The sequence below is a fragment of the Bombina bombina genome, chromosome 4, assembly GCF_027579735.1.
Source record: "Bombina bombina isolate aBomBom1 chromosome 4, aBomBom1.pri, whole genome shotgun sequence".
Taxonomy (NCBI): Eukaryota; Metazoa; Chordata; class Amphibia; order Anura; family Bombinatoridae; genus Bombina; species Bombina bombina.
The window spans coordinates 842,255,810-842,275,349 of NC_069502.1; the positions used below are offsets into that span (position 1 = coordinate 842,255,810).

At 41.5% G+C, this 19,540-nt stretch overlaps 1 protein-coding gene across 1 annotated transcript in view; it reads right to left on the minus strand.

The window, feature by feature from the left end:
* LOC128657233 (gastrula zinc finger protein XlCGF26.1-like) overlaps window positions 1-19,540 on the minus strand; it is a 106,348-nt gene that overhangs the window by 32,117 nt on the left and 54,691 nt on the right. Inside the window, exons 3-5 of the mRNA XM_053711498.1 lie at window positions 7,557-7,664; window positions 7,025-7,123; window positions 6,238-6,351 (exon numbers count right to left, since the gene is read on the minus strand). Of these exons, the coding sequence (XP_053567473.1) occupies window positions 6,238-6,351; window positions 7,025-7,123; window positions 7,557-7,664 (321 nt within the window). The remainder of the gene's footprint in view (window positions 1-6,237; window positions 6,352-7,024; window positions 7,124-7,556; window positions 7,665-19,540) is intronic.

The window sequence follows — 19,540 nt, forward strand, 5'->3', positions numbered from 1 at the left end:
TTTGTTTTCCTTATTTATTAATTTTCTCATTAAAGATAGAGTTGCTTTAAATCCTGGCATGTGGGCCAACAAATGGAGGAGTACGCTACTATTATATTAATCTCCCCCCCCCCCTTTTCACTTGTAACAAGTCTCTCCTACATTCTTTAGACTGGTTCTTTAGGCCCTAATACAGGCAATTTACTGTGTCTACTATTTTCTGGTTATTCGAAGATTGCCTGGGTTAAAAGTTTCATTATTGTGTATGTTATTACTAATGTTCAGTGTTTGTGTCTACCTATGTTTGCAGAGGTAACAGAGGCCTGCTTCAGTATAACACCTCTACCAGTTTACCGTGTTTAATGCTAAATTACATTAACTAAGAGTAAATTAAGTACACTGCTGTACTTCTATATTTTGATACTGTTTACAGATTCCCAATCTTGCTGCTGTTTTATACACATGGACACTGGACTCTTTGAAATTAGATTTGTTTCTGGGCCTTCAGTGACTGACTAATGTTTCTGGTCCCTTAAGTGGACCTGTTTGCCTGGAGGTCACCACGATCTAACAATCTCAAAAAATTGTAAATGTAGGATGTTTTTTTTTTTTTCATGATAGCATTGTGATTATTTTTTTATGCTTATATATATGCTTTTGTGTATTCTATGCGACAGTCATCTGCAGGCCCAAAAGGGGTCTGTATCTCACTAATCCCCTCAGTTAGAGTGAAGTGAAATCGAGGGTCCAAAAGTGGCCTGAGCATTTATGGAGGGGCAAAAATAGAGGGTGGTGGTGAGGTTGCTCCCCAGTTTGCCTATTATACTGTGAGATATTCATGTTAAATGTTTTATATGTATATGTTTCATTGAGTAACCTGTATGCTGTATACTTTATTACCCTCAATAAAAATATTATATTTAAAAAAAAAAAAATTGAACTATATTTCTACATTAATTGAATTTGAATTATTAGTTTCCTCTAAGATTTTTTTAGCACAAATTTAGCACCTATCACTGATATTTATAATTACACTAAAAACATTAGGTGTCTGTTTACACCCATCATTTAATAATTAGTTCTCTATAGTATTTGCATATAACATTTGCATTATATTATATTTGCATATTACAATTGCATTTAAAATACTTTTTCCTTATCTCTATGCTTTTTTAGCGCTACCCCATACTCGTATTTTTCACTTTTTCCTTAATTGGTTAGTAGTTAGGAGATCTACTCACCATTTGGGGCAGCTAATTAGAGTAAAAAGTGCTAGTATCTTTAACAAACCTTCTTATCTTCTCTCATTCTTGAAGGCCCAAGACGAAGCCAAAGCTCTAGTTGAATGAGCCGTGATCCTCTGAGGAGGCTTATGTTCCGCTGTCTTGTAGGCCAAGCGAATCAAGCTCCTCAACCAAAAAGACAAAGAAATAGAAGAGGTTACGGTTAGACACCACCTTGGGAAGAAACCCCAAACCAGTGCGAAGAACAGCCTTATCCGCATGAAAAAACAGATAAGGAGGCTCACATTGCAAGGCCTCCATTTCAGAAACTCTGCATGCCGATGCAATAGCCAATAGGAAGAGAACCTTCCAGGACATAATCTTAATGTCAATAGAATGCATAGGCTCAAAAGGAACCCTCTGCAATACCTTAAGGACCAAGTTTAAGCTCCATGGAGGAGCAGACTGTCAAAAGACAGGCCTGATTCTAGACAGAGCCTGAACAAAAGATTGGATATCATGAAGCTCAGCGAGTCTCCTGTGCAACAAGACTGATAAGGTCAAAATCTATCCCTTTAAGGAACTGGTGGTAAGACCCTTCTCCAAGCCATCCTGGAGAAAGGACAGAATCCTGGATACCTTCACCTTGTGCCAAGGATATCCATGCTTTTCACACCAGGACAAGTAAGTCTGCCACACCTTATGATAGATGCGACGAGTGACTGGCTTCCTTGCCTGAACTAAAGTATCAATCACACTTTCAGAAAATCCTCTCTTGGCCAAGACTAGGCGTTCAATCTCCACGCAGTCAGCCTCCGAGAATTGAGATTTTGATGTTGAAAGGGACCCTGTTCCAGCAGATCCCTGCGACAGGGTAACCTCCATAGCGGAGAGGATGACATAACTACCAGATCCGCAAACCCCGTCCTCTGCGGCCATGACGGAGCAATCAGAATAGCTGAAGCTCGCTCCTGTTTGATGCGTGCCACTACACAAGGTAGAAGTGGTAACGGTGGGACAATGTAAGCTAGGCTGAACCCCCAAGGTACCACTAAGGCATCTATCAGCTCTGCCTGAGTATCCCTTGACCTCGACCCGTATCGGGGTAGCTTGCAATTGAGTCTGGACGCCATGAGATCTATCTCCGGTGTTCCCCATCTGAGACAAATCTCCGCAAATACTTCGGGGTGGAGAGACCATTTCCCCGGATGGAAGGATTGCCTGCTGAGAATGTCCGCTTCCCAGTTTTCCACATCTGGAATGTGGATCGCTGAGAGCAAGCAGCTGTGGGACTACGCCCCCTCCAAAATCCGAGACACCTCCCTCATTGCTAGGGAGCTTCTCGTACCTCCTTGATGGTTGATGTAAGCCACTGAGCTAATGTTGTCAGTATGGAATCTGATGAAGCTGAACGACTCCAGAGGAGGCCACGCCTTTAGGGCATTGTAGATTGCTCGAAGTTCCAGAATATTTATCGGGAGGAGAGGCTCCTCCCGGGTCTATTTTCCTTGTGCCATCCTGGCACCCCAAACAGCTCCCCATCCTGCCAGACTTGCGTCCGTGGTCACAATTTCCCAGGACGGTCTCAAGAAGAATGTCCCCAGGGAGAGTTGCTCCGGACGGATCCACCAAGAGAGGGAGTTCCGAGTCCGAGCATCCATGTATATCTGCTGTGATAGATCTGAATGATCGCTGTTCCACTGTCTCAACATGCACAATTGAAGAGGTCTGAGATGGAACCTGGCAAATGGAATGATGTCTATGCTGGAAACCATGAGCCTGATCACCTCCATACACTGAGCCACCGAGGGGCTTGAGGAGGACTGAAGGGCAAGACAGGTGGACGCAATCTTCCTGCGTCGTTGTTCTGTGAGAAATATTTTCATGAATATAGAGTCTTTTATCGTGCCCAGGAACTCTACCCTATTGCTGGGACCCAGGGAACTCGTTCTTGAGTTGATTTTCCAACCGTGAGATTGGAGCAAGAGAAGAAGAGCCCTCGAGTGATCCTCTGCAAGACTGAACAATGTCACCTGGACTAGAATGTCATCCATTGCCTCTGGATCTGGCAACTGTAAGTAGCGCCCCCAGAACCTTCGTGAAGACTCTCGGGGCCATCGCCAGACCAAAGGGAAGGGCTACAAACTGGAAGTGTTATTCCAGAAACGCAAATCTTAGGAACTTGAAGTGGTCCCTGTGAATTGGAAGATGAAGGTAAGCATCCTTCAAGGCTATTGTTGTCATGAACTCTCCCTCTTGAACTAGGGGCAGAATAGATCTGATCGTTTCAATTTTGAATGATGGAACAGCCAGAAACTTGTTTAAACACTTTAGGTCCAGAATCGGGTGGAACGTGCCCTCCTTCTTTGGAACCACAAAGAGATTAGAATAGTACCCTAGACCCCTTTCTGCTTGGGGTACTGGTATGATAACTTCAAGAGAGGATAGATCCCTCACAAATTCTAGAAAGGCCTCTCTCTTTTCTGGTCTTGAAGACAGGTTTGACAGGAGGAATCTGTCCCTGGGCGGATGGGATCTGAACCCTATCCTGTAACCCTGGGCGACAACCTCCAGAACCCAAGGGTCCTGAACGTCCTTCAACCAGGCTTCTGAGAAGAGAGAAAATCTGCCCCCTACTTGGTCCGTCGACCGGTCGGTGGCCGTCCCTTCATGCCGATTTTGTCTCGGCAGGCTTCTTGTTCTGCTTGGACTTGTTCCAAGACTAAGCAGGTTTCCAAGTTTTGCTTGGACTGATCCACTTTCGCTATCCTCGAGAGGAATAGTCATCCGCTTTGCGAGCGTAGAGATAGCAGAATCCACTTTAGGGACGGTCCCCTATAGTTCAAGCTGAGAGTCCAGAACGGGGAACAGTTTCTTAAAGGGACAGTCTACACCAGAATTTTTATTGTTTTAAAAGATAATCCCTTTATTACCCATTCCCCAGTTTTGCATAACCAACACAGTTATAATAATATACTTTTAACCTCTGTGATTATCTTGTATCTAAGCCTCTGCAAACTGCCCCTTTTTTCAGTTCTTTTGACAGACTTGCAGTCTAGCCAATCAGTGCCTGCTCCCAGATAACTTCATGTGCACGAGCACAGTGTTATCTATATGAAATATGTTAACTAACACCCTCTAGTGGTGAAAAACTGTTAAAATGCAATCTGAAAGAGGTGGGCTTCAAGGTCTAAGAAATTAGCATATGAACCTCCTAGGTTAAGCTTTCAACTAAGAATACCAAGAGAACAAAGCAAAATTGGTGATAAAAGTAAATTGGAAAATTGTTTAAAATTACATGCTCTATCTGAATCATGAAAGTTTATTTTGGCCTAGACTGTCCCTTTAAATGAAGAAGAAGAAGAGGAAAAGGAAGAACCTAATCGCTCCCATTCATTCTTAATAAAATTAGCCATCTTAACAGGAACCGGGAAGGTCTGAGGTACCACCCTGTCCTCATATACTTTATCAAGCTTAGGAATCAAAGGTTCCTCCAGATGCTTCGGTTCTGGAACCTCCAGAGTAGCAAGCACTTGCTTCAGCAAAAAGCGCAAATTCTCTATCCTAAACCTAAAGTCAGGCTCCTCCGCAGCCGGAGGTTTAGATTACACGGATTCCAACCCAGAAGGTGCATCTTACGAAGAGTCGGAGTGGGCCTCATCATCATATAACGCCTCTGATATTTCCATAAGCGTAGACAACCCCTGGGCTGGGCTGCCATGATACGCCCTACACTTGCGCTTAGCAGAACGTGGTAAGGCATGGATCACTTTCGATACCGCCGTTTAGAGTTGTTCCGCAAAATCTGACGGAAAACTAATCTCTTCCGTAGGAGTAATGGCTGGACCCTGGGGCGCTGCATGTGCAATCGGAGATGAATACAGGGAACGCACCTCACGGGACGGAGAACTCTCAGAGGTGGACGGCTCAGTAGTGCTAGACATCCTTTTATTTTTAGATGTTGCAACTTTATCAAGGCATGTGGAACATAGTTGAGCAGGCTGATCTATCAGAACCTCCTCACAATAAACACAGGTATGAGCCTTTGTTAAAGAGGGAGTAACCTCTAACGCGTCAGAGTTCTCCATAGCTTGTGCCTTTATTATGGACTAGATTTACTTAATAAACAGGAACCTTTATAACCTCCAATGGCCGGGCGCTCACCACCTCCTATGACCCGGACTACAGAAACCGCTTCGTCTCCTGCGCCGCTGATCAACAGAGGAAGTTGAATAGGCCACACCCGGTCACATATAATGCCTTGCAAGACCGCCCCTGCACTAGGGAGAAAAACGCGCCAAAACGGCAGCGCAAATACTCCCGGAAGTGAACCTGTAAGTTCCACCCATTGCCAGAGCCTCATCTCGCACATAACGCGGCAATGACACAATAAACAATATTATGTATAAACCCTTGATTCTATAAAGATAAAATAAATACTGTGATCCTGTCTTCTCCGTTATCATTATGAGTATAATAAAATTAAACAATCTTACCAGAATCTATGCCGTGGAACAGGAACACGGCCATTCAAGTGTGACAGGGTAGTAGCATCGCTCCTGACATTGACTTGAGTGTAGAAAGCAGGCAGCGAAACTCGTCAATGCTGATTTCTTGTGGAGATGTTAATATGAGTCGGGATGGTTTCGCAAAAAGACTCTCCCTGCATCTCAGGACTCTAACTTTCACCCAGGCTCTCACTGAGAGGCTGACAGGACTACTTAAAACTCCAGTCCCATTCCGAAGAGTACTACCCTCCATAAGAGACTATTCCGAATCTTTGGCACTTCGCTGCCATCCTCCTGCGACAAAAGGCAAAGAATGACTGGGGGTGATGGAAGTGGGGTAGGTATTTAAGCCTTTGGCTGGGGTGTCTTTGCCTCCTCCTGGTGGCCAGGTTCTTAATTCCTAAAAGTAATGAATGAAGCCATGGACTCTCCTCCCCTTTAGATGGAAATATACATTAGCTGTTATTTATATGAGACAAAATGTCACCATCACAGAATCTTCCCTTTACTTAATATCCGCTAATCACCTGTAGCCGTATTTATAGGAACTTCATCCTCCTCAGTCTTCACCTGATCAAACACATACGGTTCTCTTCTGCGCTCAACTGCTGAGCCATCAGAAGGCGTCACATCCATACGGCCTGTACATGGGAATACACGTATGTGTAAGTAGTTTGTAGTATCCATGGGATGTATTAATATCTCTCCCCTTATATATAGATAAAATCACGTGGCGAGCTATAAATTAATATGTAAACAAAATATAATTATTAAGTAGATCATCACACTCATCTGTGACCCAAGAATCTCGGACAGAACATACATGCACACTCACCTATAAACTGTGTCCGTCACACAACACATGTGAACACTCTCCTATAACCTATGTACCCCAGACATAACCTATATACATACTCACCTGTAAATCCCATCCCTCAGACACAACACATATGCAAACTCACCTGCAACCTGTATACCTCGGACATAACACACAAGCACACACCTGCAACCTGCGTCCCTCAGTCACAACACATGTTCACACTGACCTGGGTCCAAAAAATGTATCAATGTTTTGGTCTCAACAAATGCTTTTAATCAGCCATGATTTTTTGTTCACAAAATGTTGCTAACGTTTGTGTTGCTCATCTGTAACCCACGTACCTCACAATATATGTGCATACTTACCTATATCCTACGTCCTCCAGACACTATGTAAGTTGTTACTTACATGTAAACCACATCTCTTAGACACAAGACACGGGCACACTCACCCATAACCTGCATACCTCAGACACAAGATACATGTGCACTCACGTGGGCTGATACTGTCACTGGTTTCCTCATACGGGGTTCCCAGCGTTACACACAGATCGTCTGTTATCTCAACTTTCAATATATCAGTGTCGTCTTCGTCTGTACAAATAAAACAGATTCAGTTTTTATATCCCATGATCTGCTTTTTATAGCTTTACCATAAAACAGCTTATTTATTTACCAGGCAGACCATATCACCAAGTACACACACTTTGCACATTTTCCTTTGCTTCTATTTTTTTACTGTGACCCGCTATATTCCAGTATAAAAATAAAACATGAACTAAATAAGGGTCAAAATCCTATTGTTTATAAACCAGACAATAAACTACAAGGGCGAGCAGTAAGTAACTGTGTGCACAGCCCCGGCAGACTCTCACGTATTACTACTCACCGGCAGGGAGGGAGAGCAGTAAGTGACTGCGTGCACAGCCCCGGAAGACTCTCACGTATTACTACTCACCGGCAGGGAGGGAGAGCAGTAAGTGACTGCGTGCACAGCCCCGGAAGACTCTCACGTATTACTACTCACCGGCAGGGAGGGACCAATCTATTTCACTCTGATGACTATTCATATCATCTGTCTCATCCTCTTCCTTCACATTTAATAGCCCGGTGCCTAGGTTTTCCTCTAGAAGCCCTGTAATTACAGCAGGAAGTTCCATGAGAGTACATGGTACAACATAAACTTATATAAAATATTAAAGGGATAGGAAAGTCAAAATTAAACTTGCATGATTCAAATAGAGCATGTCAATTTAAGGCAGTTTTAAATTCTCTTCTTTTTTTAAATGTGCTTTGTTCTCTTGGTATCCCTTGTTGAAAAAGAATATGCACATATCCTACATGAGTCGGAGCTGCTGTTAATTGGTATCTGCACTCATTTGTCTTTTGTGATTGGCTGACTAGATGTGTTCCTCTTGCTTCTAATACTACAACCTTGTTCCTTCAGCAAAGGATAACAAGAGAACAAAGCAAAGTTGATAATGGAAGTAAATTGGAAAGCCGTTTAAAAATGTATGTTCTATCCAAATCATGAAAGAAAATGTGGGGGTTTCCTGTCCCTTTAATGTCTCCACCTTAAGGGTTAATAGGGACCAGCTATGGGTCCAAATAAACCAGCAGCTTTGAATATTGTAGTAATTTTGTATTCAGCTATTTTCTTGATTCCTCATGAGAAATCCTCCTAATAGGTAAATGTGTATAATTAAACAGTGTGTATCATGTAAATAGCACTCTTTGATGAAGGACCCTGCGTGTAACAGTCTATGGGGCCAATTTATCATAGTGCAAGCGGACATGATACGATGTAGTGTATCACGTCTGCCGCACATCAATAGTTCTTGTGAACTGCTTGTGCAATGCCGCTCCCTGCAGATTTGCGGCCAATCGGCCGCTAGCAAGGGGTGTCAATCAACCCGATCGTATTCAATCGGGTTGATTTCTGTCCGCAGCCTCAGAGCAGGCGGACAAGTTATGGAGCAGCGGTTTTTAGACCGCTGCTTCATAACTTCTGTTTCCGGCGAGCCTGAAGGCTCACGCAGAAACAGGGGCATCACGCTCCATTCGGAGCTTGATAATTCGGCCCCTATGGCAGTATGCTGTATGGTTTTACATGAGTGATAAAATGAAGGTTTAAAAGCAAAAAGGAAAAGCTTGCTGCCCGTTTCCCTTTTGTATCTTTGTACAAACATAAGTGTTGTGGTTTCAAATATCTACAATACAGAACTAAGCAGGTGGTTCTAATAGAGGTGTCAGTGTGCTATAAACATTGGAGGCTGAAAAGTTAATAACTTTAAAAAAAGATTGGTCAAAATAAGTGCAATTGAAAAGGAGAAAAGGCCGGCCCAGACCTACACAGAACCGGCAGTGTGCCGTGCACACCAGAGAGGATGGTCAGACAAGCAGGATCTTGAACAAAGGTACTCCAGTCTTGGCAGATGACAAAAAAAGACCTTTATTACACCATGGGCCACACAAAAAACAATGTTTCAGACCTGTACTAGGTCCTTAGTCATGTCTGCATAAGTTTACAAAGAGGCTACCTTTATACCTGTACACAGGTGCAGGCCAATCACCCATTAATTAGAACACAGCGCCACCTAGTGTAAATTATTTTTATATTTTTCCATAAGAGTATTTCTTATCTTAAGAAGACAGTGTAAATAAAGGGTTATAAAAGCAGTACAGAATATACAATAAAAATATATACATATAGCCACTGTATATACAATTTAAAAAAAAGAGGAGCAGCATTGCATATTAGACACCACTACAATCTTTACAGAGTATTAAACAGAGAATAAATCTACAGATAAGGTAAGATAAATGAGCTACATGGCATAATATATACGACAATCTTATAAATGTACAGTATTATGCATAGGATTTATACAGACATCATGAGGAATCTTATCAAAAAGTAAATAAGGAGATATTCATCCAGTGACCAGTCAAAGTCCTTATTGAGGCCCCTTGGTTTTAAAGTTTGCAATATACTAATCCAGTACATTTCCCTGGCCTTAAGGAGATGCTCTCTGTCACCCCCCTCCTAGGGGTATACACTCTCTCGATAATTTGGAAGGGCAATTGGCTGATGTTATGTCCTGCTTCAATGAAGTGTGATGAGACAGGGGCATTTTTATTATTAAACCTTATGTTAGATTTGTGTTCCGTGATGCGCTCCCTGGCTTCTCTACAGGACTCGCCAATATAATTAAGGCCACGGATATTTAATAAGATATATTATGTACTTTGATCTACATGTTAAATAGTGTGTATATTATTAGTATATTTTGTGCCTTGTGTGGGGTGATAAAAAAATTCTCCCTTAATCATGGAGTTACAGTTGCCACAGCTTAAAGGGTCAGTCAACACCAGAATTTTTGTTGTTTTAAAAGATAGATAATCCCTTAATTACCAATTCCCCAGTTTTGCATAACCAACACAGTTATAATTATACACATTTTACCTCTGTAATTACCTTGTATCTAAGCCTCAGCAGACTGCCCCCTTATTTCAGTTCTTTTGTCAGACTTGCATATTAGCCAATCAGAGTGGTCTCCATGGTAAATTCACGTGCATGAGCTCAATGTTATCTATATGAAACATGTGAACTAATGCCCTCTAGTGGTAAAAAACTATCAAAGTGCATTTAGATTAGAGGCGGCCTTCAAGGTCTAAGAAATTAGCATATGAATCTCCTAGGTTTAGCTTTCAACTAAGAATACCAAGAGAACAAAGCAAAATTGGTGATAAAAGTAAATTGGAAAGTTGTTTAAAATTACATGTCCTGGCATGTTCTTTCGTTCCGGTGGAGGAGGAGCAAGTACGTGTTGCTGAGCTCTCTGCTCCAGTCGTACAGCTGCTGGTTTCTTCGCGCCTTACCCCAATTACTGGGGTAGCTACCTGGATAGCTCAAGATATCGCTCCTGGAACCACAACAGCTGTTATAGCAATTTAAACCAAGCTAGGAAATACCCTCATACTGAAAGAACCTCTATAACAGAGGAACTGATAACTGTCAAAGTCAACTCACAGTGCTACTTAAAAAAAAAAAGTACTTAATTTATGAGTCATTCCCTTAACCCTTGTGCCGGATGTGGGAGAAGAGCTGAGAGCACGATAAAACTATTTTTTTCAGAAGGGAAAAACTCACCTGCTCCCCTTGTAATTTAGCAGAAACAGGCTCACCTCTGACTCCTGATTTTCCTGCCTGCCTCTTCGCCGAAGGTGGGGGTTTTTTTTTTTGCTGGGGAGCGTCCTCTCTGCGGTTGCGGACCTTGTCTCTGCCTGCTGATTGTGGCCCTCCTGGGGTCTGCTTGGGATCCTTCTTGGTCGGAGCACACTGACTCTCCCCGCTGGGACGGAGTGAGAGGAGGCGGGGATTGAATCTGTTACGGTGGAGGAACGGAGGAGCCGTGTATCATAACGTGGACAAGATTGCCTGCACCTGTTGGCCCTGTTACCTGCTTTCCACTCCTGGTGGGCCGATTAGGCTCCCCACCGTGCTACTCGGGACTCCTAGTACTGCCTGGGCTCCCCTGGAGATCCTCCCGGAATCTTGCTGTGGCAGCCGTTGAACTTCTCCCTCTCTCTCCGGTGTTGTGTGAGAGGAGCTCACTGCTGGATCCGCCTGAGGGGAAGAGTAAGTCCTAAAGGAATATCTTTTGACATCGGAAGAAATTGGCTTAGAATCCTTCTCCCCCCTCTCCCACCGATGCTGCGTAAGAGGAGGTGAGACTATCTGGGGTCGTGACAGACGATCCTGAGTGTGGGATCCAACATTAGGAAGCTGTTTCCTCTTCTAAGGGCTGCTTATTGCCTACGCAAGAAGTTTTCTTACTCCCATTCAACTGATCCGCGACAAGAGGCAGATGAAGAGAGGTGAGTCTATTTTTTGTCTTCAGACTTAATATTGCACACTCGGAAAACAAATATTGAGCAAAACTTGCTGTGAGGATGTACAGGGGGAGCAGGGGGACTGAATAATTGTCAAGAAGGGCAACACGACATGGGAAAAAGCGGTCTCAGTCTGAAGAAAATATCCTAAAAAATATTACAGACTGTGGGGAGATTTGCTTCAGCCTGCCTATGAAAATAACTGTATTAACACTAGGAAACGATACAGTGAACATAGAAGAAAGGAATCTCGGTGTTACAAGTATATCCTGATAATGACTAAAGGGTACTCTTTGCAATATTGTCTGTTATCTGTTAAGAAAGATGAAAGTGTTTGACACGTTTAAAATCGCTAAGATCCACACATGTATTGGGAAAAAAAATAATGCTGATCAGATGGTCAGACCTGAGAAAAAGCTAAACAGTGGAGACAACTGCATATAAAACGCTTTATTATCTTTTTTCCTTCCCTATGCTTAATTTTAATTTTCTCTGCTCTTGTGCTAGTAATAAGAATTTTGTATAGTTATTCTGCTGTCTTCTTCTAGATCTAGAGAGTTGATGCTAGTAAATAAGAGGGCTTAACTATGTATCTTAGAGAAGGAAATATGGGACACCGAAATAGATTGCCCTGTTAGTAAACTACATTTGGACACAGGAAGAAAAGAAAAAAAAAAAAGAAAGAAAAATATAGGGGAAAGGTATATAATTACTGTCCTATTTGCTTATTTTTTTTCTTTCTGTATAATATACTGGGGGCTCCCTCTATCTAGGGAAATATAAGCTATACAGCAACTTATCACATCTAGGAGACCATTGATGTTGGCCCAAGTAGCCTATTAGCGATTCCTAGTATTTTTCCCCGTCATTAAACCTATAACTAGATTAGCAACTTATTCTCTGGGCAATTATTGAAGTACCTAATTAAATTCTCCTTGAAGTGGAAGGAAGGGGAAAAGAGAGGCGGAAGAAGGGAAAGGGAAGAGGAAGGGCGAAGGGGAAGGAGAAGAAAGAAAAAGAAAAGGGAGAGAAAAGAGAATAAAGTGGTGTAATCAATATTATACATAAAGTGAAAATATCATTTAGTTCTCTTCCTCCTAGGCTCTTATGTGGAGTTTATGCTGTATTAATACATCTCTTACTGGAATTAGGAGCGGTACAAGGCCGTTTAAATATTAAGTAGAATGTTAAGGTATTAATCTTGATAATAAATTTCCTTAATTGGAGAACACAGTAATTAAAGGGAACATTCTAGCATGAGGGGGAATAACTAAGAATCATATATAAGGAAACACCTTGTACTGTAATAAATAAACTAAAACGATAAATTAACTCTAGGCCCAAGAGACCGGGTAAAATAAGCTTACGTGTTGTTTCCCCCCATAACTGTAAAGGAGATCATAACCACAAACTGACATACTGTCTTTATAATTTCTTCTCTATTTTTTTGTACAAGTAGATAACTGGGTGGATATCACCCCCTATACCCTGCACGCCCTCCTGGCCTTCCTCTTTCACCTTCACGAGATCACTTCACAAATCCCCCTTTTTTTTCGTTCTCCCCTCACAATTCACGTGGTATTTTTGTTTTTTTTAGTCATATATGGATAAATATCTGCACGGTCACCCTAAAACCTCTCCTTTAGCTATGACGGGGAGACAAAGAGATAAGAAAAACAAAACTATTCTTGAAACTCCGGTAGAGACACAATCACTTATGGTAAACCCCTCACTTACGACGGAACCTTTAGATATACAAACACTAGTTACTAGTAATTCACTAGCCTTAACCCCCAAATTTGACCTATTGCGGGATGAAATAAAACAGGATATTGCATCCTTGTCCAATGAAATAAAACAATTTGCGTATAGAATATCTGAGGCTGAGCAAAGGATCTCAGACCTTGAGGACCTGACTATGTCCTATAAATCTACCCTTGAAGCTACTAACAACACACTCTTAAAAATGCAGAGTAAGAGTGATCAGGGTCCCACAACTTAAGAGTGATCAGGGTCCGAGAGGGAAAACAATTTGAAGATCTAGAAAAATTACTGTCAATCACTCTACCCCGACTACTTCAGATCCCTGAATCTCAACCACAGATAATCATTGAAAGGGCTCATAGAACAGGTTAATTTAGCTTAAGTAAAGTGAATACAAGATCGAGGCCAATAATAGCAAAAATTCTAAACTTTCAACATAAAGTTACTTTGCTTCAAGCTTACCGCAAACAACAACCTATTTTCCTTGATGGTGCAAAAATCCTTATGTTTCAAGACTATTCAATAGAAACAGCTACAAAAAGAAGGGAACTTGCCCCACACTGTACAAATTTTATAAAACAAGGTGCTTGGGCCACGCTACTTTACCCGGCAAAGTTGAAAGTACTGATAGATGGGCACACTTATTTTTTTGAGTCAGCACAGGATGCTGAAAAATTTTATGCGGAGACTTATCCTTCAGTATCAAAATAGGATAGAGGGAAAGTAGGAGAGAGTTATAATTACCCTCTCGGTTAATAATGGTGAAAATTCTTGAGTATAAGGGTTGGCGAGGGAGTGGGGATGAACTCCCTCTAACTGCTTGGTTTATTTTGGGTTATTGGGTTCTTGTTTTGCTCTTTTTTTTTTTGCTACCTTTTATGTTTAATGAGTAGATGATGCACAAGGAGAACAATTTTAAATTGACCTCCTGGAACATAGGAGGCCTTACTTCTCCTATAAAACGAAAATTAATATTATCTCAATTAAGGAAAAGTAACACGGATATAGCTTTTTTTACAACAAACCCATTTAAAATCTGAGGAAGTACTTAAGTTAAAAACATCTTGGGTCAAGAAAGTCTTGTTTTCTTCTACTTTAAATAGAAAAGGTGGGGTAGCAATTCTTCTGGGGAAGAAACTAGCATACAAAGTCGTTCATGTAGAATCAGATCAAGAGGGGAGGTATCTAATGGTAAAAAATCAGGATTTCAGAAACACTAAATACATTTTGTAATGTCTACGCTCCTAATATCTTTAGTCTCTCTTTTTGGGAAACACTACAAAACAAACTTATGTTATTTGCAGAGGGATATCTAGTACTTGGAGGGGACTTCAACATGGCACCGCAGTATCCTCTCAACAGATTGAGACAGAATTCTACTCTGACTAAAACCAAGAGAGATAATCTGGAGTCAAAATTGTTCATTAAACTGCTTCGGAACCTGAAGCTATGCGACATATGGAGAGTACAGAACCCCGACGTGAGAGAATATACGTGTCACTCAAGGGCACATAATCTCTGTCTAGGATAGATCACTTCCTGATTGATGAACGATTAATCAAATTTAAGGTAAAAGCTGAAATCTTACCTATTACTACTTTGGACCATGCCCCAATATCTCTTGGGTTGCAAGTAAGCCCCTCAAAACATAAAAATACTGGGTTTCATTTCCCACGATATTTAGCTTCTGACTTAAAATTCAAAAACTGGCTCAAAGATTTCGCGAATATGTTTTTTTAATCGTGAATATATATATCGACCTGCTTTATTTTGGGAATCAGCCAAAGCGGTTTTGCGGGGGGAAATATTAGCATATAGTATATCTAGGACTAAAAGACTTAAAACTAGAGAAAGGGAACTAGTGAGGGCAGTTACTAATGCCTATAATCGTTATATATACCAGAGAACGTCAGAAAACTGGCTTAGATATACTAATGCCTTAGCAGAAAGGGACTCTTGTTTAATGTATAAAGCCACCCAAAGAGATCTTAAGTGGCAGGCTAAGCTGTATCATTATGGCAATAAAACCGGGAAACTTTTGGCAAAGCTGGTTAAATTTGACAAAGCTTCCCCTATAATAAAACATATAGACTCGGAAGGCAAATTATTTAAATCACCGGAAGAAATACTTAGGCCTAGATTTGGAGTTTGGCGGTAGAAGGGCTGTTAACGCTCCGCAGGCTTTTTTCTGGCCGCACCATAAATTTAACTCTGGTATCGAGAGTTCAAACAAATGCTGCGTTAGGCTCCAAAAAAGGAGCGTAGAGCATTTTTACCGCAAATGCAACTCTCGATACCAGAGTTGCTTACGGACGCGGCCAGCCTCAAAAACGTGCTCGTGCACGATTCCCCCATAGAAAACAATGGGGCTGTTTGAGCTGAAAAAAAACCTAACACCTGCAAAAAAGCAGCGTTCAGCTCCTAACGCAGCCCCATTGTTTCCTATGGGGAAACACTTCCTACGTCTGCACCTAACACTCTAACATGTACCCCGAGTCTAAACACCCCTAACCTTACACTTATTAACCCCTAATCTGCCGCTCCCGCTATCGCTGACCCCTGCATATTTTTTTTAACCCCTAATCTGCCGCTCCGTAAACCGCCGCAACCTACGTTATCCCTATGTACCCCTAATCTGCTGCCCCTAACACCGCCGACCCCTATATTATATTTATTAACCCCTAATCTGCCCCCCACAACGTCGCCGACACCTGCCTACACTTATTAACCCCTAATCTGCTGAGCAGACCTGAGTGCTACTATAATAAAGTTATTAACCCCTAATCCGCCTCACTAACCCTATCATAAATAGTATTAACCCCTAATCTGCCCTCCCTAACATCGCCGACACCTAACTTCAATTATTAACCCCTAATCTGACGACCGGAGCTCACCGCTACTATAATAAATGGATTAACCCCTAAAGCTAAGTCTAACCCTAACACTAACACCCCCCTAAGTTAAATATAATTTAAATCTAACGAAATAAATTAACTCTTATTAAATAAATTATTCCTATTTAAAGCTAAATACTTACCTGTAAAATACATCCTAATATAGCTACAATATAAATTATAATTATATTATAGCTATTTTAGGATTTATATTTATTTTACAGGCAACTTGGTAATTATTTTAACCAGGTACAATAGCTATTTAATAGTTACCTAGTTAAAATAATAACAAATTTACCTGTAAAATAAATCCTAACCTAAGATATAATTAAACCTAACACTACCCTATCAATAAATTGATTAAATAAACTACCTACAATTACCTACAATTAACCTAACACTACACTATCAATAAATTAATTAAACACAATTCCTACAAATAAATACAATTAAATAAACTAGCTAAAGTACAAAAAATAAAAAAGAACTAAGTTACAAAAAATAAAAAAATATTTACAAACATAAGAAAAATATTACAACAATTTTAAACTAATTACACCTACTCTAAGCCCCCTAATAAAATAACAAAGCCCCCCAAAATAAAAAATTCCCTACCCTATTCTAAATTAAAAAAGGTAAAAGCTCTTTTACCTTACCAGCCCTGAACAGGGCCCTTTGCGGGGCATGCCCCAAGAATTTCAGCTCTTTTGCCTGTAAAAAAAAAACATACAATACCCCCCCCCCAACATTACAACCCACCACCCACATACCCCTAATCTAACCCAAACCCCCCTTAAATAAACCTAACACTAAGCCCCTGAAGATCTTCCTACCTTGTCTTCACCATCCAGGTTCACCGATCCGTCCTGAAGAGCTCCTCCGATGTCCTGATCCAAGCCCAAGCGGGGGGCTGAAGAGGTCCATGATCCGGTCAAAGTCTTCATCCAAGCGGGGCAGAAGAGGATCGTCCATCCGATTGAAGTCTTCATCCAGGCGGCATCTTCTATGGTCTTCCATCCGGAGCGAAGCGGCAGGATCCTGAAGACCTCCAGCGCGGAACATCCATCCGGCCCGACGACTGAACGACGAATGACTGTTCCTTTAAGGGACGTCATCCAAGATGGCGTCCCTCGAATTCCGATTGGCTGATAGGATTCTATCAGCCAATCGGAATTAAGGTAGGAATTTTCTGATTGGCTGATGGAATCAGCCAATCAGAATCAAGTTCAATCCGATTGGCTGATCCAATCAGCCAATCAGATTGAGCTCGCATTCTATTGGCTGTTCCGATCAGCCAATAGAATGCGAGCTCAATCTGATAGGCTGATTGGATCAGCCAATCGGATTGAACTTGATTCTGATTGGCTGATTCCATCAGCCAATCAGAAAATTCCTACCTTAATTCCGATTGGCTGATAGAATCCTATCAGCCAATCGGAATTCGAGGGACGCCATCTTGGATGACGTCCCTTAAAGGAACAGTCATTCGTCGTTCAGTCGTCGGGCCGGATGGATGTTCCGCGCTGGAGGTCTTCAGGATCCTGCCGCTTCGCTCCGGATGGAAGACCATAGAAGATGCCGCCTGGATGAAGACTTCAATCGGATGGAAGATCCTCTTCTGCCCCGCTTGGATGAAGACTTTGACCGGATCATGGACCTCTTCAGCCCCCCGCTTGGGCTTGGATCAGGACATCGGAGGAGCTCTTCAGGACGGATCGGTGAACCTGGATGGTGAAGACAAGGTAGGAAGATCTTCAGGGGCTTAGTGTTAGGTTTATTTAAGGGGGGTTTGGGTTAGATTAGGGGTATGTGGGTGGTGGGTTGTAATGTTGGGGGGGGTATTGTATGTTTTTTTTTTACAGGCAAAAGAGCTGAAATTCTTGGGGCATGCCCCGCAAAGGGCCCTGTTCAGGGCTGGTAAGGTAAAAGAGCTTTTACCTTTTTTAATTTAGAATAGGGTAGGGAATTTTTTATTTTGGGGGGCTTTGTTATTTTATTAGGGGGCTTAGAGTAGGTGTAATTAGTTTAAAATTGTTGTAATATTTTTCTTATGTTTGTAAATATTTTTTTATTTTTTGTAACTTAGTTCTTTTTTATTTTTTGTACTTTAGCTAGTTTATTTAATTGTATTTATTTGTAGGAATTGTGTTTAATTAATTTATTGATAGTGTAGTGTTAGGTTAATTGTAGGTAATTGTAGGTAGTTTATTTAATTAATTTATTGATAGGGTAGTGTTAGGTTTAATTATATCTTAGGTTAGGATTTATTTTACAGGTAAATTTGTTATTATTTTAACTAGGTAACTATTAAATAGCTAGTGTACCTGGTTAAAATAATTACCAAGTTGCCTGTAAAATAAATATAAATCCTAAAATAGCTATAATATAATTATAATTTATATTGTAGCTATATTAGGATGTATTTTACAGGTAAGTATTTAGCTTTAAATAGGAATAATTTATTTAATAAGAGTTAATTTATTTCGTTAGATTTAAATTATATTTAACTTAGGGGGGTGTTAGAGTTAGGGTTAGACTTAGCTTTAGGGGTTAATCCATTTATTATAGTAGCGGTGAGCTCCGGTCGTCAGATTAGGGGTTAATAATTGAAGTTAGGTGTCGACGATGTTAGGGAGGGCAGATTAGGGGTTAATACTATTTATTATAGGGTTAGTGAGGCGGATTAGGGGTTAATACATTTATTATAGTAGCGCTCAGGTCCGCTCGGCAGATTAGGGGTTAATAAGTGTAGGCAGGTGTCGGCGACGTTGAGGGGGGCAGATTAGGGGTTAATAAATATAATATAGGGGTCGGCGGTGTTAGGGGCAGCAGATTAGGGGTACATAAGGATAACGTAGGTGGCGGCGCTTTGCGGTCGGAAGATTAGGGGTTAATTATTGTAAGTAGCTGGCGGCGACGTTGTGGGGGGCAGGTTAGGGTTTAATAAATGTAATACAGGGGTCGGCGGGGTTAGGGGCAGCAGATTAGGGGTACATAAGTATAACGTAGGTGGCGGTCGGCAGATTAGGGGTTAAAAAAATTTAATCGAGTGGCGGCGATGTGGGGGGAGCTCGGTTTAGGGGTACATAGGTAGTTTATGGGTGTTAGTGTACTTTAGAGCACAGTAGTTAAGAGCTTTATAAACCGGCGTTAGCCCAGAAAGCTCTTAACTCCTGCTATTTTCCGGCGGCTGGAGTTTTGTCGTTAGATGTCTAACGCTCACTTCAGAAACGACTCTAAATACCGGCGTTAGAAAGATCCCATTGAAAAGATAGGATACGCAATTGACGTAAGGGGATCTGCGGTATGGAAAAGTCGCGGCTGAAAAGTGAGCGTTAGACCCTTTAATCACTGACTCCAAATACCAGCGGGCGGCCAAAACCAGCGTTAGGAGCCTCTAACGCTGGTTTTCACGGCTACCGCCGAACTCTAAATCTAGGCCTTAGTGTATTTGAGG